General features: G+C 40.2%; 1 protein-coding gene across 17 annotated transcripts in view; it reads right to left on the minus strand.

Moving 5' to 3' along the window:
- NFIA (nuclear factor I A) overlaps positions 1–20,422 on the minus strand; it is a 406,395-nt gene that overhangs the window by 40,231 nt on the left and 345,742 nt on the right. For 8 of the 17 annotated variants that reach the window (XM_083621267.1, XM_083621265.1, XM_083621272.1 and 5 more), the window contains 2 exons: positions 4,615–4,793; positions 417–582 (listed from right to left, as the gene is read on the minus strand). In XM_083621267.1, the coding sequence (XP_083477393.1) occupies positions 417–582; positions 4,615–4,793 (345 nt within the window). Of the gene's footprint in view, positions 1–416; positions 583–3,296; positions 3,363–4,614; positions 4,794–20,422 lie in introns of all 17 variants that reach the window. The other 9 variants (XM_083621271.1, XM_083621276.1, XM_083621262.1 and 6 more) reach the window with 2 other exon arrangements.

The raw sequence follows: 20,422 nt of genomic DNA on the forward strand, positions 1-20,422 counted from the left end.
ACCATATCTCAAGCTTCTTGACTATATCATGTTTCCGTGTGACAATTAATATAATAAAGAATTAATAGCAAGGGAAAAAGAAACACAAAAAAAAACATATTAAATTCATCTGCTGTTATTTTTAAACACACTCCAAAGCCGTGCTGTATCTTCGTGAGGCATAGGATATTATAAAACATTTACCAAAGCAAAAAAACAGTTTTGGGAATCTATCTTACTTCTGTCCAGAAGGAATTAATGTTTGCTTTTTGTTGCTGTTGTGGCCTTAATGTGTGCTCTTAGCGTGCACTAAGTAGGTGAGTTTAATGGCAGGAATGTTGTTACTGCATTTTTGATTCCCTTTCCAGAACAAATGGATAATGAAGCTGCAATTATACTAGTCAGCCCTTTCCTTTCCTCCTTGCAGCTGTACTTACTTGGTGAAGTGGGAGAGGCGGCACCTCCTTCTGTCGACGTGGTTGGAGGCTTTGTGTCTGGCACTGGCAGAGGCACAGGCCTGGCCATTGGTGGAGGAGGTGGCGGCGGCAACATTGGGGTAGGAAGGAATGGATTGTGCACCTTGCCTTGACTGCTACCATTGGGCTGCCAAAAACATAAGAAAAGAAAAGAAAACATGATTAGCTGCCTCTTGTCCCAAGAGAACAGTTGATCAGTGCTAAAGAAAAACACAAACAGGTAGCTGAAATTGAAATGAATCTTTTTATAAAGAGATTTGGATGCTAGTGTCCTTTCTATAAATGGAAGAAGCTATACATTTATGAAGAAGAACATTCACCCCTTCTCCTCCCCTCTTCAGCCCCCTGAAAATCTATTCCCAAGATTTGGGTGGCCCTTGGGAATGACATTGGATATGGTGCAGGGAACTGCAGATGGACAATCAAGTTTATGGAAGCCATTTCTTTGTTAACTGAAAAAAGGAGAAACTTATCAACTCCCCCACCCCCTTTTCCTTATATGAAAACTGAAGGCATCAGGCAAATTTGGACATATGAGCCTCAGAAAGGCTTGGGCTTGCGTGCTCCTCTCTCCTCCTATGCTGTAGTAAGGAAACTTTTGCTTTCATTTTAGGTTGACCTTAGTTTAGTATGTTGTCCAAACCCTATACTTGGGGTGATTTCAATTATGGCAACTTGAAACAATACAGTTTCATAAACTATGGTTTGAAACTGGTTTGTTTTAGCTAACCACAGTTAACTTTAACCACCATTTTCTAGGTTTGGACAACAGACAAATGGCAGTTATTCTAAAATAGAAGTTTGAGTTTCCAAAATAGCAGTGGGAGTTTCCATTCTTCTCCTCACTCCCATGCCAGAGGAGAAGGAGGTGCATGAACCGAAAATGTGTTGCAGCTCAAACCTCCTTGGTTTGGCATTACTTGCAAACAAGGTCATTGCCTTCTATTATTTTCCTGGAAGTTTGTATCTTATGCACAAGAGCAGATCCCTGAACCGATTATAATAAAAAACCTTAAGCTGCATCACCTTTGCAGTGACAATATTCTTATAGCTCTACTGTTGTTAATCTTCACTAGGACCTTGGATTTGCCTCTAAGAGTTGGGGCAACCTCCATACCAAGGTTTCAAATGGATTTAGGCCGCAATCTTCAAAATTACTGAAATCAATACTGGGTTTAAGACTGCAACCTTACATTATACATTATTCTTACTAAGAAACGAGAAAATTGAGGAGAAAGTAAAACTGACATTTCACATTTTGAAATAATCCCAACTATTCTTTTAATAATTAGCCATTGTTGATCCTCATAAGAGCTGTACAGCTCAGAGTTTCAATTTTTTAATATCATTCTGTTAGAAAACACTATCTGCTTTGTTTTAAATATTTAATATCATATGATGGTACAAATATGCACCATGACACAGCTGAATGAGAACAAACTGTGAATGAATCAGGTGGTTTGATTTTGTGAAAAATGCTGACAATATTCTTTAGTATTCTGTAACTGGATGAAGATTAAAAACTCTTTCTTTAAATGTAGAGAATATGTATAGTGGAAATCTTTAGTTCCAGGATGCTGCAGAATGCATATTTCACATGGGATCTGAAGCTTAAAACATGCTAAATCCATTTAATTCCTTTGAGAGGCTTTGTTGACTTCAAGGAATGCTATTACTCACAAGTTTGCAAGGCTATGATACTGTTCCGAAGTGACTCATAAGAAATCATAAGTCATAAGTTCAGCCAATTTTTGTGGTGTTAGGTGCTTAAAGAAGTGGTGTAGCCAGCATCATACCAGACCACTTTGACTTCCTGTATCCAGTGAATGAAATCTCCTGAGTAGAGTGAAGTCAGTCATCTGATTAATAATAACTTAAAGAATATAGCTCTACTGCTTATAAGCAATAGGTGGTATCCAATTGATTCTCCTTGTGCTACTTCTGCAAGAGTCGTCTGGTGGAAGAGGAGAACAATTTTTTTGAGGATTACCCTTCTCTGCTGCAGTCCTTAGTATCTCCCACTCTGAACTGGGCAACCAGAAGTCCCTCAAAGTAGATTGTGGGAGGAGAAAGCAGTCTAAGTTCCTCTAAATTGGGTTTTACTTTCTAGTAACTGTGTAGTCCAAACTTCAATATGTTATTCCATTTTTGCCATATCTTGTGTAATCTCCCGCCCAAGCAGACACATGAAAACTGCTATAGAAAAACCTACTTATTATAACACTGCATGCACTCTTAAATATTTGCAGAACTGCTTTAGTGGATATTGTTTTTCTGCTCATGGCTTTTAGATCCAACGCTATAGTTTGGATCCAAAGCAATGCTGTTGTTGTTTTATCAGGTTTAGGTAACAAACTGGGTGCTAAAAGCAACTGTTTACACTGTATTATACCTATTGGAAATGTAAAGGATAAAAACAACTGGGGAAATCATTACTCTTCAGTTCTGCCCTACTGTTCGCAAGAAAGCCAAGCATTATTTTAGATAAGGTTGTACACAGAGTTAATCATTTCTGCATACAAATGGAGTGTTATTCCAATAACCTGAAGATAATTACTAAGTTTGACAAAAACAACAACCTGAGATTGCTCAACCAAAAATCTTGGAGCACTGTTTAATTTTTCAGAGAGATAAGGAGAAAAGATAACAATTCTCAGGAATAACAAACTATAAGAATCTGTACTTTTATCTTCTTGAGTTCAAGTACTGGTCAGCTTAATCTAAAGTGCTATAAGAAAGTCATTTTTTAAAAGAAAGTGAATGTGGCTGATCTGAAACAGCTGTTCCTTACTCTCCTGTCTAAAGAAATAATTAATAAAAATTACAAGGTATTTTGTTAACCTTGGAAGTGCTGAAGTCAGAAAGCATGAAGCTGAATCTTTGGGACCACGGCAGGTGAAAGTCTTCCTAAAGGATGAATTAGAAGTTCAGTTCACACAAAATGCTGTTATACTGGATGTTGGGTTGGGATGCCACCAATTACTGTCATTTTATTCTCAATTGTGGCTGCCTGTAGACTTGATCCAGAAGCTAGTCCAGAACATGACTGCTTGGCTGCCAACTGGAAGAACCTATTGCCTGTACTAAGGGCACTACACTGCTGCCAATATGCTACTAGGTCAGATTTAAATATTGGTCTAAAAGATCCTTAATAAATTGGGGTTCGGGTTCCTGAGGACTACCTTACTTTCTCTGTATTGGTATGGTCACTGTGGTCATGAGGGTAGGTTCTTTTTGAAGTGCTGCATGCCACTGAGGTCACCTATGTGGTGACATAGTGCAGAGCTTTAGTATAGCAGCCCCTATCTTTTTATTTTACCAGACCTTCCTAGAAGGACAATCCAGGTCATTGCTAATTTTGAAATAGTTTTTTATCAGATTACCAATAAATTGTATTATATTGCTTTCTCTTTTTGTACATCACTTTAAGATTCTTTTCAATATAAAGCAATTGAGAAAATTTCTAAATAAGTGAAATATGGCCTAGCTGTATGTGACCAAATTTCAGAGCTAATGTGATTTCCCCTCTCTTCTTTTGTGAAGTGGCTGCTAAGAGATTAGAAGCTTTTGCATACATTATCAATTAATTGCACTTTAGAATTATATCCAGCCCCTAAATTGTTGTTCATCTTAATCATGGTTTATTGAAACAATGGTTTCATAAACAATGGTTTGCATAAACCATGGTTAAGTCTAACCTCAAATTTGCCTTGATTAGGACATAACACCAAGCTGCTGTTAGTCAAAAGAAGCAGCAGCAATACATTCTCTGAGCAATCCCATTATAAAAAGGTAGTGGCTGCTGCCAGCATTATATCCTGGGTTAACACACAATATTCTATGATATGATATTTTGCCTAGAAAGCTACAGTTGCGCTAATGACCAACATGGCAATGAGCTGCTAATACAACTGGCTACAAGTCAGAAAGTTTAGCATGTAAAAATAAAGCAGTTTAAAAACACATTAACTGAACTTCAGTCACATTCAGTGGGACCTGAACATGGATATCTTTGGCTGGATCACTCTTCATAGTCAGTTTGTAGCAGTGAAAACTTAAGGCCCTGTTTTTATATATGTAAAAAACACTTGTTAGCATAATTTCATGGTTATTTGGCACAGAAACAAAAGCATCTGAAGAAATAAAATGGCTTCCTTACATTTAGGAACCCCACCTGTCCAGCCTGCTGACCAGCGTCGGGACAGACAAGTTGGACAAACTCTTTCAGAGTCTCCTGAGGATGATAGCGGATTGCTGGGTGTGAGAAGTATGGCCCAGGCTGCTGAATAATGGGTGATGTTGGAAAATGAAGAGTCGATGGTGTTGCATGTGGACTTGCTATAAGAAAGAAAAGAAGGCGTTATAAGGGATTGATTTTTGGACTTAGATAAACACAGTTCAAATTTATAAATTTATTTATATAGAAACTTCAATTATTTTAATATAGCTCTTTATTTTTAAAAAGAAAAAAATCCTCCCCACTAAAAAAAAAAAAGTCTTCCCAAAATCTATACATCCCAGAGTATGTGCCTGATGTTCTAGGTACAGATTTTTATAATACATCAAGTCATATTGAGTTCTGTAGCACTTCAAATATAAAGGCAGAGCTTAAATGCAGCCAGATTTTAAAATGTCTTTTCTGCATTTTTAGTGGTCATCATTTATAAAGGAGCCAGAAGTCCTTGGTAAAAGTGACGACTATTCATTACCTTAAGAGCCTTTCTAATGAATCGAGCAATAAAAAATGTATTTGGGAGATTACAGTTGATTTAATTGACATTCTGCATAATTCTGGTTTCCACATAGGGACCAGTTTTATTTTGGGCTATAAATGGGCAATAATATAATGATGATGCTCTTGCAGCCCTTGTGTATGTCACTTTTTCGGCTCAATGGAGAAATATGATTTCTAAGTCATTTGCTTTCATGTAAACTAACATTTTCATTTTGTCCTTTCTAAGTGAAAACTGGTCATTCAAATGTGACTCCAGGGCAATTTTAGGAATCTAAGATAGTGAATTCACATGCAATGGATTAAAATTATGTATAGACTGGCTCTCAGTAACCCCTACAACAATACTACAAGCAGAATTTTTGTATTAGGGAAGGTAAAGGAGGCTGAAACTAAGATACAGTGGTTCAACTACTACCTTTCCGTGAGTAACATGATATTCCTGTATGCATCTTGTATGCATCTCATATTTCTCCACACTGAACAGGAATCAACCCCTGCACACCAATTCCTCCAAAATGGGCAAGTTTATTCACTCCTCCATAATTAATGGCAGGAGACAAGGGCGGCACACGGAACAATGAAATATGCATGGATACTCAAGTGACAATGATAGTAATTATAGAAGAAAATGTGGCAAAGACTCAGATATTTTCTTCTATGGTACCATGCAGTAATATAGCCCTATGGTACAGATAACAGTTTTAAATTTTATTTGCTGTCTACCGAGTAGATCTATACTCTGTTACCTTCTTCATGAATAGGGCACTATCCAGGTGGTTTTCCAAGTAACTCACACAAACCTATTGAAGACAGCACTCCAAAATGCATCTGCTGGGAGTGGGATGTACATTTACCCAGCAACAATACTATTGGAATTGGAATACTGGGAAAATGTCATATGTTCACATTTATTCCTCTATAAGCCAATGTATCCGGAATTTTTTTGAATTTTGCTGATTTTCTTTCACTTCACCACACTGCATCACAGAAGTCCATTGGGGTTGTATGCTATCGCTCCTCTCACATTAGGGTTTATTTCTGACCAAGTATATAGACATCCTCTCTCAACCAGCACTATTAAACTTTTATATCTTACTATGCCTATGCACTGCATTTGTAAACCACAAAGAACTGCTTCAATAAAAGTTTTGAAAGTCACTACGTGAACAGGAGAATAGACTGCATTAGTCTGGAAGCATGCTTAATACGTTGGGTGTATATACAACTTGGCAGGACAAAGCAATAGCTGAATGAAGATTAAACCAAAATAAAGTGGCAGCATTTTGCATTGGTGTTTCACTGACATTAGACAGATTGTAACCAAGATTTCTCTTTTTAACAAAATGAAACAAATCCTTCATTTCATACTAGTTGGGCTACAGGCGACTTGAATAAAATATTGAGGGGGGGGCAGGTAAGCAAGCCCTGCCCTGCATAATAGATCACATAACATGGTGCACACACAGCATTTGAATGACAATGCCCATCAGTTTGGGGGGTGGCCCCATCAAATATTTTTATGGGGGGCCCAAATGGTCCTCAGCCCCTAGGAGTTGGCTCCTATGTTGGGCTATGAGTGGTATTCAACTAAGTTTCACTCATGGCAGATCTACTGAAATTAATGGACTTAACATTCACTTTAATTGGTCTACTCTAAGTAAAACTTATATACTACCCTATATTTATTTTCCCCATGAAGAAATAGCCCATACTAACTGCTACAACACACCCAGTAGTGACAGAAATCCAGCTACATATTTGGAGCCCAGATTATCATAGAAGTAGATAACTAAACCTGCATGGTCACTGAAGGTACAGACCTTTTCCATCTCCAGAAAAGAGCTGTCTAGGTGCTAAACATGACTTTGACCCAAAATACATTCACTTTGTAAAGTCAGCCAGTAGTAGCTATTCTGTTTATATCAAGTAGGTTACAGTCATCCTAAGACATCACTTCTGATTAGCTAGAACAAAAGGAAGCTGCCTTCTGCATATCTCATCTACCCTACTATTATTTCAGACTACATAACTGCTTCATTTCCAGACTCTGTACAACTCTCCAAACTCACCTGGGCACCATCTATTCTTTAGTTTCCAGCTGTGCTAAACCCTGCTTCTTGCTCTGATTCTGACAAGCCCATCCAACTATATCAATTTCCTTTTCCACTCCACTTTCCTTCTGTTTCTATAAATCCAGCTCAACTACAAATTGGAACACCAGTTGCAAACTAAAGGGATTGGACCATGACTTTGGCTAGCCCCTTCCATTTGGTAATTGTGCAGCCTAATTGTGACAATAAGCACTGTCTTGATCATAGGCTTCATAACCAAGTACAGCATATCCAAGCCACATCCTGAGAATAGTTTGGTTTCTATTTGTACGTGTTCAAACAGCAAATGCTAAAACAACAGCTCCTCTACCCACACTGTTGAATGGTAATAAACCTTGCAGAATTTCTTCTTTTTTCCTTTTCCTTTTCCTGGAACTGAATTGAGTATGTTCTACAGTCATCATCATATGTTACCAAATAATAATTTCTTTTATTGAGAAACTGTAATTTTCATTACTAGATAAAATGTTTATCACTGCCACACTCAGAACTCAGAGTTGTAGTCATCTAAGTTCTACTTAGAGTACAATTGCTGAAATTAATGGACACAAGTTAGTCGTGCTTATTAAATTCACTATGTCTACTCCAAGTTGGAGTAGCATTGGCTACAACCCTAAAATCCCACAAATTATCACCCCATGTTTGCATGTTGCAGCTTAAAGATCTTTCAGAAGAATATTGATATACATGAAACGATGTGTCCAAAGATGTTGCATTAATCAGGAGAAAAATAATAAAATTGTAATGCCTTTAAGCCATTGTGTAACGTGTGCCGTTCTTACTTTAACCAGGTTTTTTCCACTTTCCTAGTTTTTCACTACCTCTGTATACAGGTATGGTGAGAAAGACAGGGTGGGTGCAGTTAATATATTTTTGTGATTTGTCACTTGTTCCGCAACAAAAGAATCCTATGATTTATTGCACAATTTCTTACCATTATAAAAAATAATTTGGTGCCATGTTTGCTTTGCAACAATGCTGCAGGATGATGTCTGTTTAGTCAAGTACTGTTTACACTCACTGACAGCTGCTCTGCAGGGTTTCAGGTAGGGGACATTCCCGGCCCTACCTGGGACCTTCTGCATGTGAAGCAGGTGCTCTGCTACTGCTGGTCAATTTCCAGGTTTCTGTAATATTACACAGTGCACCTCCCTCTACTGAGAACCATAAAGACTAGGAAGGATTTGATGCTCTCTCACACACACATGCACAGACATTTTTGGTCTATGTAAGCTACAAGTCACCTAGCACAAGAAGAAGATAGCACAGTGTAGCCTTTATTTTACAAAATATTGCAGTATGTCAGAAATGATCCAGCAGCAACAGCTGGAATTCCCAACAGCTATATTTGTGCTACTAACAAAAAGTGACAATCGCTTGTCCTCGGCATCCTGTTAAACGGGACATGAAGTGAACAGCTGCATATGAACTTTCAGGAAGTGACATTTACAAGGAAAGCTATTACAAGTTCAAACATTTATGAAACCTCTCCACCTGCTATAGGCATCATTACTGACTAGAGTTGCTGAAGCATTGGAGAACACGCAGGGCACTATAGCTCTAGATGTACCTGCAGCATGCACCTGTAACGTGTGACTGAGGATAATAGGCTAAGTAAAAGGTAAAAAGGTAAAGGACCCCTGGATGGTTAAGTCCAGTCAAAGATGACTATGGGGTGTGGCACTCTTGTTCGCTTTTCAGGCCAAGAGAGCCGGTGTTTGTCCACAGACAGCTTTCCGGGTCATGTGGCCAGCATGACTAAACTGCTTCTGGTGCAACGGGACACCGTGTTGAGTGCCAGAGCACATGGAAACACCATTTACCTTCCTGCCACAGTGGTACCTATTTATCTACTTGCATTGGTATGCTTTCAAACTGCTAGGTTGGCAGAAGCTGGGAGAGAGCAACGGGAGCTCACCCTGTCACACTGATTCGAACCGCCGACCTTCCGATTGGCAAGCCCAAGAGGCTCAGTAGTAAAACATTTCAGTTCAATCTTATGATTCCTCTTTGGTAACCAGTGTAACCACAATACTGACCTTTACGGAAGCATTTATAAATTTTATTGTTTAAATATTGCAGCATGTTTTCATTCAGAAATTTTGCATCATAGGAAACAGGGATGTTTGTCCCTCCAACCTAACTTCCACCCAGCAAACGCTCAGAAAGCCACACCCATAATTTTAAACCAGTTTTGGGTTTAAAGAGGGGGAGAAAGTAACAGAAGCAGCATTTTCTGGAAATACCCCTCACTGTTTGACCCTAATGTACCAACCCTCTGCATTTTGCTTTCACTGGAACTATATCTGCCATCACAACCAGTCATAGAAAATGCCACCCTGCCTCTTCCTCAGCAGCCCACTCTCCTCCTCCTCTACTGTACATCTGCTTGGTGGAGGATGGGGAGGTTAAAGGAAGCTGGACAGGAGTGGCTGGCAGGAAACAGAGGTGGGGGCAAGCAATGTGTTCTGGAGACACCTTCATGGTTTCAGTCTATTTCTGATACCCAAACCCCTGAATTGTGACCCCTGAACTCCATATCTGCTGCTGAGCCTGTACTGTCACTTGCCCTGAACAAATATCCCTTTCTGACTTACACCTAAGAGCCTCTTTCTGCATGTGCTAGGTGGGAAGCACGACACCTTCCCCACATGGCAGTGCTTGTCTTCCAAAACCTTCTAACATACCAAAACAGGTGAGGTTTCCTCAATCTCTGTTCCCCCAACTTCTCAACCAGAACACTCTTTCAGCTGTCTTCTTTTCTACTATTCAAAGGTGGTTCCCCTTGGTTCCAAAAAGCTGGAAACTGCAAATTTCAGTCTATACACACTTTGGCAACAGTGCTCTTTATTTAAATTGGTTGGGAAGGAGGTGATAGGGCAAGGGGAATGGCCTACCAAGGACTCCTATGTAATTTCCCAGCCCTTAATATTATTTAATCATTGTGTGGAGTGTGGTGGTGATGAGGGCCAGAGACTGCCTTTGGGGCTTTCAAACGCCAGATCAGGTCCCTGTTTAACACTAAGGTTACTTCATATACATTTGTAATCCTTATAACTACTCTGTACGGAAGGCCAGTATTTTACCCTTCCAATACTGCAGACAGAGCTTCAAACTGACAGCCAAAGTTGATGTGACAGATGGATGCAGTGTGTTTAAACCCAAATCTATCCTGGTTACATAGAAAGAAAATGATGGAGGGATCTAATGCCAACAGGAATATGGATGCACAGGTGAGGAGTACATGCACATCTCCATTTGCCCCCTCTCATGAAGCATCTTTTCTCCAAGGTCAGCTCAGTTCTACAGTCAGAACCTCAATGAGGACAGGTGTGCAGATGATACAAAATATTCAGTGTTTTTGGTCCCCCCCTCCTCCCAAAAAGAGATATTGTGAGGAGCTCCATATTGTGAGTGAATGAGCAATAAAATGGCAAATGCAATGCAACGTAACCAAGTGCATAAAATTATACATGTCATGAAGAAAGTGGATACAGAAATGGTTTCCCTCTCTCTCTCTCTCTCTCTCTCTCTCTCTCTCTCTCTCTCTCTCTCATAAAAGCCAAAGAACCTGAATGCTGGAAGATTCAGGACAGACTGAAGAAAGTACTGAGCAGTGAATGGCTAAACTATGCGACTCGCTCCCACGGGAGGCAGTGATGGCCACCAACTTGGATGGCTTTAAATGTGTTAGGCAAATGAATGGAGGACAAGGCCATCAACGGCTACTAGCCATTATGACTATTGTCCAACCTCCACTGTTAGAAGCAGTGTTCCTGCGAACGCTAGTTGCTGGTGGGCAGAGTGCCGTTGTGCTCATGTCTTGCTTGCAGGTTTCCACAGGCACATGAAGTTATACAGGTCAAATTTCAGACTCCCAGTGGAAATACCCCTGTTGTCAGGCCTTCCTTCTATTGTATTCTATTCCAATATTCAATAACTATGGGAACTATGGGATAGAATGGAAGCATGAGCAATTCCCATGTTCTGATGACAGAATAATTCCCTGGGATGCTTTGTTTTATTGGTTTTAGAGGTACAAGATAAAAGCAATGCAGATAAATATATCTAAGTTTATTAACAAATTCATTAAACATGAATTCCTCTTTCTAAAAATAGCAACAGCTAAGTCACAATGAAGCATGAGAATGTACCATCAGCTCCTTTTTTTAAAAAAAGACCTAATTAGCCTCATTACAATTGAAAAGTATTTGTTAAAAGGCATTAAAGTGGAAACATTGTTGTAGTTCGTTTCCTTAGATACTTCCTTTTCAATCTTTTTGAGATGCTTTAGCTCACTGTGATCTGCAACCTCTCTCATAACATTAAAGCAAAGCAAGTGCCAGTTCAAATTATGTAAGATGTATCCCACCCTTTCTACCCTGAAAGTACTTGTTTTCAAAAATGACCGTATTAGAGTACTAATTGGCTAAGCCACCATGCTGGCTGATGTGAAATGCTTTGAAACGCTCTGCAACAGCTGTGTTGATCAGAAATAAGAAGAGTGACTTTTTAATAAGGAAAGCTGGCAAAAGGCCAGGAGTTTTGAAGGGAACTTGAACTTCTATATATATAATGCAATTCAAGAGGTACAGAACAGAAGTATGAACCAACAGCTTGAAAAAATTAAAGCTTTTGGGCACAATCCAGCTCCATTAATCAATGGTAGTTTTGCCACCGACTGATATGGGAGGTGGATCACAACTGGCTTCCCGACTCTTCCTACATTCTACCAATCAAAGATTAAAAGAAGCACCAACTAACAAGGCACCTCTGAAGAACTGAGATTTTAAAGATTGTTCTTGCTTATTCTTATTCAAATGTGCTTAAATAAAATGTCTAACTCTTTCAGCAGTCCTAAAAAACCCTGCAGCCTTACACCTTCTGTTCATTGAATGTAACTTTATATACACATAATTCAGATGAGCAACTAGCAGTAAATAAAAGACATAGGGTATGCTACTATTTTCTGATTTATATGGAAACCGACCTAAATGAAGGCTGTACACAGAACGATGTTAGGATCTTATTCATTCATTTATTTCATTACATTTCTATCCCACTTTCCTCAGAAGCTCTCAGTGTGCCATACCCGTATTTCCTCCATCCCATTTTATACTCACAACAACCTTGTAAAAAGGGTTAGGCTGAAAGAAAGGGACTAGCTGGTTAACTCACTGTTTCTGAAGGTGTGTGCTTTGGTGATAAGCATCTCTCTCTCTGCCAGGACTTCCTCAGTCAGCCCATTTCTCCTCTACATGTCTATCTCTGTCATAACCTTGCTCTAACCCTAAACGACATGCAAATGAGGATGGCCTAATTCTCCCCACAGAGGCAGAAGCTGGGATTCTGCACCCTCCCTTGTGCAAACAGTCTGTCTCTCCAGACTTTTAACTCTCCTCCCATTCCAAAGTTTTTTCTCCCTGCAACCATGTTTAAATGAGGGAGGAGGCCTGTGTGGGCTAGGATTTGGAGGCTGGTACCCTCTTGTGCCTAGCATGCACTCCTTTAGATAGAAGGGACAGCAGTGAGCAGCAGAGGTTGACTTCTAAAGGGAAGCCGAAGATCTAACTAAGGAGCTGGTATTACTGAAGCAAAGAGCTGAAGGAGGTCTGCTAAGATGAGAGCAAGGTTCTATGGTAGCCTTCAACAAAGAACTATTGCCAAGTGATCATTGTTTCTTCAGCGTTAAAGCAACTAGCTACTTTGGGCCCAGGTTGAAGATGATCAGACAATTTTCACTCAGTGGGTTACTCACTGGGCAACCTTTGACCAGTCACCATCTGTCAGCCAAATCCAACCCACAGAGTCTAGAGTAGTTGTGTGGGGAAGAACCATTAATGCCACCCAGAGCTTCTGGAGGAAGGATGGGATGAAAATGTAACAAACTCTGCTGAAAAGATGGAAACTGCTATGCATTGCCAAATGAATTGTTCAGATATTTGGGTGAGCTCAATGGACTCCTGACAACCTCTTGAATAAAGAACATGATAGATTAAGGCCTGCTGCTGCTGCAATTGTTTGTTTAGCAAAATTATACTCTTTCTACTTATAGCTGTCACGAGGAACCTGTGGCTTCCCATATGTTCCTGGTCTCCAACTCCCATTAGCCCTAACCAGCATGACTAATGTTCAGGGACGATGGGTGTCACCATCAAAAAGATCAGGTTCGTTATGCCTGAAGTACTGAATACAGAAATATTTGTGTAGACCCACACAATTCAATGGGACTTAAGTTAGTCATGGCTTGTTTTCAATGAGTCTGCACTAAGCATGACTAAGTCTAAATCCAACCAAATATATTATGTACTGTAGGCTCGTATTCAGACTGTCTGTACTGGGTTTCATTAGTAGCTTCAACAAAAAATTTTCAAAAAATAAATTCTTTCACACTTGAATGCAGTGTATTAAATAAAAACTTGTAAAATAATGTCATATTTTGTTTGTGCAATGATAGAATTCTGCTTTGATACTAAAATGGGTATATTAGTGGAACCAATGAATCCAGAGTGATAGATTGCTGCTAAGTTATTAGGACTCCTAGTCCCATTTTGAATATCAGTGTTTCTCCTCACTTCCATTCTGCAGATGGTAAGCTGATACTACATAAACATTGTTACAGCTATAGTTGCATGGTACAGTAATTCACTTAACTTTAATGTGATTTATGGTTCTGTCAATACGAGAGGTTGGAAATCCTGAGCTCTGGTGCTTAAACATGGGTTCTGGATTTAAATATAATAATGGACTTTGGTGTGTGAATGTCTGAGCAGGATGGAAAATTTAGCATAAAAGGAAATTTAGCATAAAATACTACAGTTCAGTACTCTGTTCAAAGCATACAGTTTAACTCCATGGACAGATCAAAGAAAAGCAACGAAACTGAATATGTAATCAGCAAAAGAGCAGGCTAAATACTGTGGTCTAAGAGTATTCAATTTTTATGTTATTATTTTAGATATGCATGAAATCCTATTACTGTGTTCAAAAAAAATGCCTCCCCGCTCTTACTGTCCTCCCCACTTCCCTTATATAGGCGGAATCAAGTCTCTTTTGTCAGGGTAACTTTAAATCTAGGTCCACTTTGTTAATCACCCCCATTCTTCTCCCTGCCACTTTCCTCTCAGGGCATTTTTGCCTCTTTAAAAGATTAAGGGACCAAGTCATCTTGTTGCTCTAACATGTCCTCAGTGGAACAACATATTAACACAATTCCTCACTAAAAAGGCCATCTCTAGAAGTTTGCTGCAGGGATGACAAATTAACCCAGCATGGTGTCCCACACATCTATCTTTGCGCAAATTATTAGTGTAATAGAGCTTTTAGTTATGCATTTATCTAGCATTTTATTGAATGGTTGCATATAATGAAGCTAAGCAATCAGGATCCTTTACGAGGCAATCTCAGTGGGTGGCCTTATAGTTAATTTAGGGTAGTAGTCCTCTAAGCTGTTCACTCACATACAAATCAGTTAAATAAGCTACTCATCTAAATATTTCCTATGTCACAGGGCAACTCTTTAAAATCCAATAAAGGTAGAGTTTTAATTACACGGTTCTTGACTTTTATTTAGGTCTAGGTTTAACTATTTGCCAGCGTCTTGCTTGCAGAGTGGAATGTAAGAGCACAAATTCTGTAAGTCAGAACAGGGAAGAGTCTCTAATCAAATCCTATAGCAATATCTTCCCCAGCAGCTGTCATAATATTTAATTCAGTAGTCTTCAAACTTTTCACATCTGAGACACAGTTAAACATAAGTTATGTCCTGGGAACTCCAGGTTTGAGGGGGACACTAGAAAAGCGGGTCCCCTCCTACGTTGGTGGAACTCCTGTCTCTATCCCATGAGCAGGTAGCAGTTACATCCCACAAGGCACTGGGGCAATGCTTCTTCAGGCATTCTGGGGAATTGTGGGAAATTTAAGATAGGGAGCTGACAGAGGAGTCACCTGTACTAAGGCTGCCCAGCAGCTACTTGAGTGTGGGTGTTGGTGGTGAGCCCAATACCCATTTATATCAGGGGCTTTGCACAGTGTTTTTCTTTGTCAGTTTCTCCCTACAATTGCCTCTTATCTTCAAAAAAACACGTGAAGAGGAGAAAAAATAATGTTGATGGCTCAATTTAGGTTGAGCCTCAGGGCCCCACCAGTCGAAGACAATAGTAGATGGAGCAACCACATATGGTTACCATGCACTGTTTACTCTCCAATGACATTTTATTTGTTGATGGTTCTGAAAGTGGTAGGCACAGTTTCAGTTGGGCATGTGCTGATGATACACTATGGATATGGATGAAAATTTAGGAGAACAGCATCAACTGTAGCTCATCAATTTTTAAAAAGTCAACAATATACTGCAATGAATGCTATCCATTCATTTAGTCCTTCAGCTTCCCACAGTCCAACTGAAGGCAACTTATTTTTTGCCACCTGAAAGCACAAGGTGCCAACAGGTCTATGACAGCAGATTCTGCAACAAGCTGCTTCCTAGAGCTCTGACAAGACAACCTAATAGTCTTGATCACACACGTTTACTAAGGTGGCCATGTGCAATGCCAAAAAAGAGGAAAGGCATCTCCCCAAAAAACTATTTACCATTCACAGCAAGGTTTTTGTGCTCATCTGAGAGTCCACAGAGTGGCAAGGCAAGGCCCAAACAAGATGTAAGACAAGGCAAGGTGGGACAAGGTTCAGATATGAATACAAGGCAGAGTTCAGGCTGTGCTGTGGGTAATATAATGCTCAGAAGTTCCTCCAGCAAGAAACAGGGCTTAAACTGAATCCTTATACAGCAGTAGCAGCAGGAGGTGCAGCCCAATTGTCAGCCCCACTTGTGCTGCAAGATGCTGCTTTCCTTAAAGGAACCAGGCTTCTCCAGTAATCTCCTACTGCAATGGAGAAGGGAAGCTTCAAGTTTTCCTGGGTCTTCTGCAGTGGAGTCCTTCTCAGAGGAGAGCAGTGTCACATTTTCAGACCAGGCGCAACTGGCCCTACAGGTTCATCTGAGAGCTTCACCTGAAGTTGAGGAAGCTGACTCCAGGACCATGATACTGAATATGATTAGAAACCCACTTCATATTTTGGTGTGATGTGCACAAAGACTCAAAGGATGACCTTAATATTGGGAAATACTGGGGGGGTGATTTTGGTTTGTGCCCCCAAGCCCATCTTCCTTTTAACATCTCAGATATTCAGAGCCAGTGAGAATTCAGAGCTCAATACCCAGGCAGGAGAAAGTGGCCTGGCCCCAGCTTACAGACATCAGAGATCAAAGAGAATGCAATTCTGGTTCCTGATGTCAATGATTTCAACCAGCTAAAGTTATTTGTGGAAGAAGTGAGCAGGACAGAATAAGATTTTTCAGGACACTGGATGTTACTTCCAGGAATGTTTCAAATCAGCACCTTTCTCTTTAAAGATTTATTATTGGGAGGAGAATGGCATCTGGTGGAATTTGGTGCAGCTAAGCTATTATAAGGGAGTTCCTTTAACGAACCCTGTGAGTTAGAATAAGCTGAAAGATAGTGACTGCCTCACAATGATACAGTAAGCTTCATAGTTGAGTGAAGAAGGCACAAGACTAAATGCGCCCCCCTCAAGAGGAACATAAAAGGGTTAAAATGCACGAGAAGAGCTTTAGTCAATGAAAGGCTCCAGCTCTGTTGGACTAGTGCTTATATTTCTGCTGGAAATTAGAGATTCACACAAGCTAGAAGTACAGAGGTCTGTTTGAAACTATCTACCTCCTGCATGTGTGAATGGATGTATGACATTTTGCTGTTGCAGCAGAAAATCCATTCCATTCCATTCCTAAATCGAAAGCTAGTATGATGCCTCATCTGCCTGGGATAAGTACAGACAAAGCAGGCAATAAAACACCAGGACTAGTGCATACTGCTCAGCTGATACTTTTGATAGCCAAACCCACACTCTCTTTCAGATGGCTACATCACAGCTGTGATGAATAATCGAGAGGAGCACTGCCATGGGGCTCAGCTTCCCACATGCAGCTCTCTATAGCACAGGTGTTTGCTGGAATCTTTGCCTTGTTCCTTTCTGTATGAGAGCCATGGCTTTCCTGCTGTTTCATTCAGCAACTCTTTGTAGCAGCAAGATCGTATTGTGGAGCCATGTTCATGCATCTGGTGCTTTGCAAACAAAAGTGTTTTAGAATTTAAGAAAACTGGACTGCCAGGTAATTTTGTCCAGGCTTAAGAAATGTTCACAGAAAGTGTTTGCATATATGCATCAAATGAAGTCCCATCTGTATTTTTTTAGGCTAAATCCACAGACTAATTCAGGCTGCATTCTACATTATTATTACGATTCCTTCAGTACACAAGCACTTTACGGAATAACAAAAAATAAGAAGAAAAGAATACAGGTCTCTGCCCCAAGAGGATTACAACATTTGGTAAGGAAAGAAAATATGAAAAGTCTAGAAAAAGGTGGACAGCGAAAATGTCACACAGAAAGGGAGCTATACATGAGATAATAGAGAAAGGGGACAAATGCGAGTAGGAATTAAAGTTATAAGTGCTTAGGCTTTGTTTCAGTTGTTGAAAATATCCATACACCCTCTTTCTCTTATCCAATAATATATGAAGCATTCACACACATCCTTTATGAGAATATCCACAGTATAGGATGAATCTAAGTAACGATACATTGAGATATTAATTTCCAAGAAGTCTCCATCCCCCATGGAACAACAAACCCAAATAGCTTCATCATGTTTGGGTAGAAGGTGTTGTCTATGACCGATCTTCAGTCACATACATGTTGACATACACCAGGTTCTCAGTGTAGATATGCCATGTCTTGCCAAGAGATGTAGCCTCGATAACTCTATTTACATCTATACACTTCTATAACTTTTATGGCCATTACATGTTCTCCACCTTGTCAGCTCTACCTTTGGCTGAGATTTTTATCTCCACATGCCTGGGGCTATTATCTTGTAGGGAACAGGGTTCCTTTGGGAGGAAGGAGGGGAGAATTAATAAATAACAAACATTAAAAGTGTACTGTATCGAGCAAATGCAAAACTAGTCCAGAAAGTTGCATGATATTGGCAGCGAGCAATTTCATGGAGCCTCTTGAAATCTGACCAGGTGAGCATGAAATCCAGGGATAAGAATGCATAAATCCTCCTTAGGCTGAAATTGCTGTTGAAGGTTCCAAGATGGTCTGAGCCCAATGATGTTGAACAATGACACTTACTTGCTAAATCAGGGTCAAACTACATGTTATGCTTAATGTGTAGCATGCATTTATGTCTCAATTTTTTCCTTTACCTAATTATCAGTAGGGGTGGTGAAGGGATGTGGTGAGGTGAAGGGCTGTTATCCCTTCCCTACCTAGCTGTGACCTCTGCTGATAATTACCACCCCACCACAGGTTAAGAGAGTTGGTGCCTATGGAATCATTTTCTCTTTCTTTCTAATCCATGTTGCTGCAGGGGGAAGTGTGTCTGATCCTACCCCCACCTTTAATTAAGTTTAAAAGAACACCCAGAAACCTCGCTACATGCCAACAGACAGTGAATACATGAGAATATGCAGTGGGAACCTCCATTTCAGGGGCAGAAAACAGTAGATGCAGCTTCTGACCAATACACCTTTGAAATACAGAACTTTTTCAGAGAAAATGCTCTCTGAAAAAATACAGAAAGATTTTCTAGATTTCTTCTATAGCTGTTCAGTATTTTTATTGAAAATACCTTGATAAGGGGTTTATGATTGAGAAATCCATAAAATAGGTGGGCGTGATACATATTTGCTTTCTCCCCCACCCCACTCTGCAGTAGTTTATTTTTTGGTTTACTTTTTGATATAACCTTGGTACTTTCTATTATTTGCACACATAAGAATTAGAACTCTGGGGTTGCTGCCAAATACCAGGATGCTGCCAATTATGGTTTGAGGTTGTGCAGACACACTGGTGGGAGTGCTGCATTGATTCCAGTGGTGCATCTACACAACCCTGGCCTGGCCACCTCGATTAAGTGGCAATGACTCCACCACAAGGCTACTGGTGAGGTTCTGCCCCACTGAGTAATCAGTTGGTTTAACTAAGAACTTGCCACTGTGCATCTGAAAGACAAAATGTCTACAAAAGCCCAGAGTTATGCCTTGCTGCAGATGATCAAGGACTAGACTCTAGGGGGCATCTTGCCCCTTACTTCTGTTCAGGAAATTCCAGGGCAGGATGAAACGTCTAAAAGTTGTAAGAAAGTATAAAGTGTGGCACCTATACCCACTAGCACTGGATCCTAAGGTCCCTAGAAGTGGCTCTATCCTTTAGCCTGGACAAATGTTTGCAAAGCCAAAACACCGTAACTGCTTGAAAGCTTTTTCTGGAACAGCAGCACTCAGACGGAGCACCGTCACCATGTTAAGCCTGCCTATACCACTTTAGCTATGGCCCTGCAATACTCTGGTGGAGCCGGGTCTAGGCTGCCCTTGAGTTTCAGAGTCAGCTGGCGTACAGCTGAATATGCTGTTAATGTAACTTTGATCCTACGAATACCTTTCTATTTTCACCAATTATCAGGAGCATTTTTAAAATGCATGCTTGCCTCCCAGCAACTTGCTACCTAATTAACTGCAAATAATTCCATTCTGCTCTGTCTGAATAATTTTGAAAGCCATGCAAAGTTTCAGAGTGGTGGCATCTTGCACACCAGTGCTATTTGGTGGGCTTTGAGTTTATACTAAAGGTCTTGGAGATACCTGATATCTTCTTTGAAAGCAGGGGTGGCTCACCTGGTTGCAGGGAGGCACAGCAATAACCTTTCAGCAGTGAAGTCACTGATGCTTATCAGGAAAAAGTGAAGAGGAAGCGAGGGCAGGGCAGGGCAGGGCAGATACATTGGCGGACAGACCTGACCTCACTGCTGCTTCAGCCCTCATATTGGCTGTGATTCTGCAGCCTTCAGCTTCCCCTTTTATTTACAAACTTTTCAAAGTTCTGAAGAACTCTAAAGCTTGCACACTATTTTGTGACACTTTGGTTGGCCTGCATATAGATGTATACTAGTGCAATTTAGAGGACAATAAGGCTGTACTCTTATACCTACCTTTCTGGAAATAAGCTCTATTGAACCCAGTGGGGCTTACTCC

The sequence above is a fragment of the Podarcis filfolensis genome (genome assembly GCF_964270895.1).
Source record: "Podarcis filfolensis genome assembly, chromosome: 6".
Lineage (NCBI taxonomy): Eukaryota > Metazoa > Chordata > Lepidosauria > Squamata > Lacertidae > Podarcis > Podarcis filfolensis.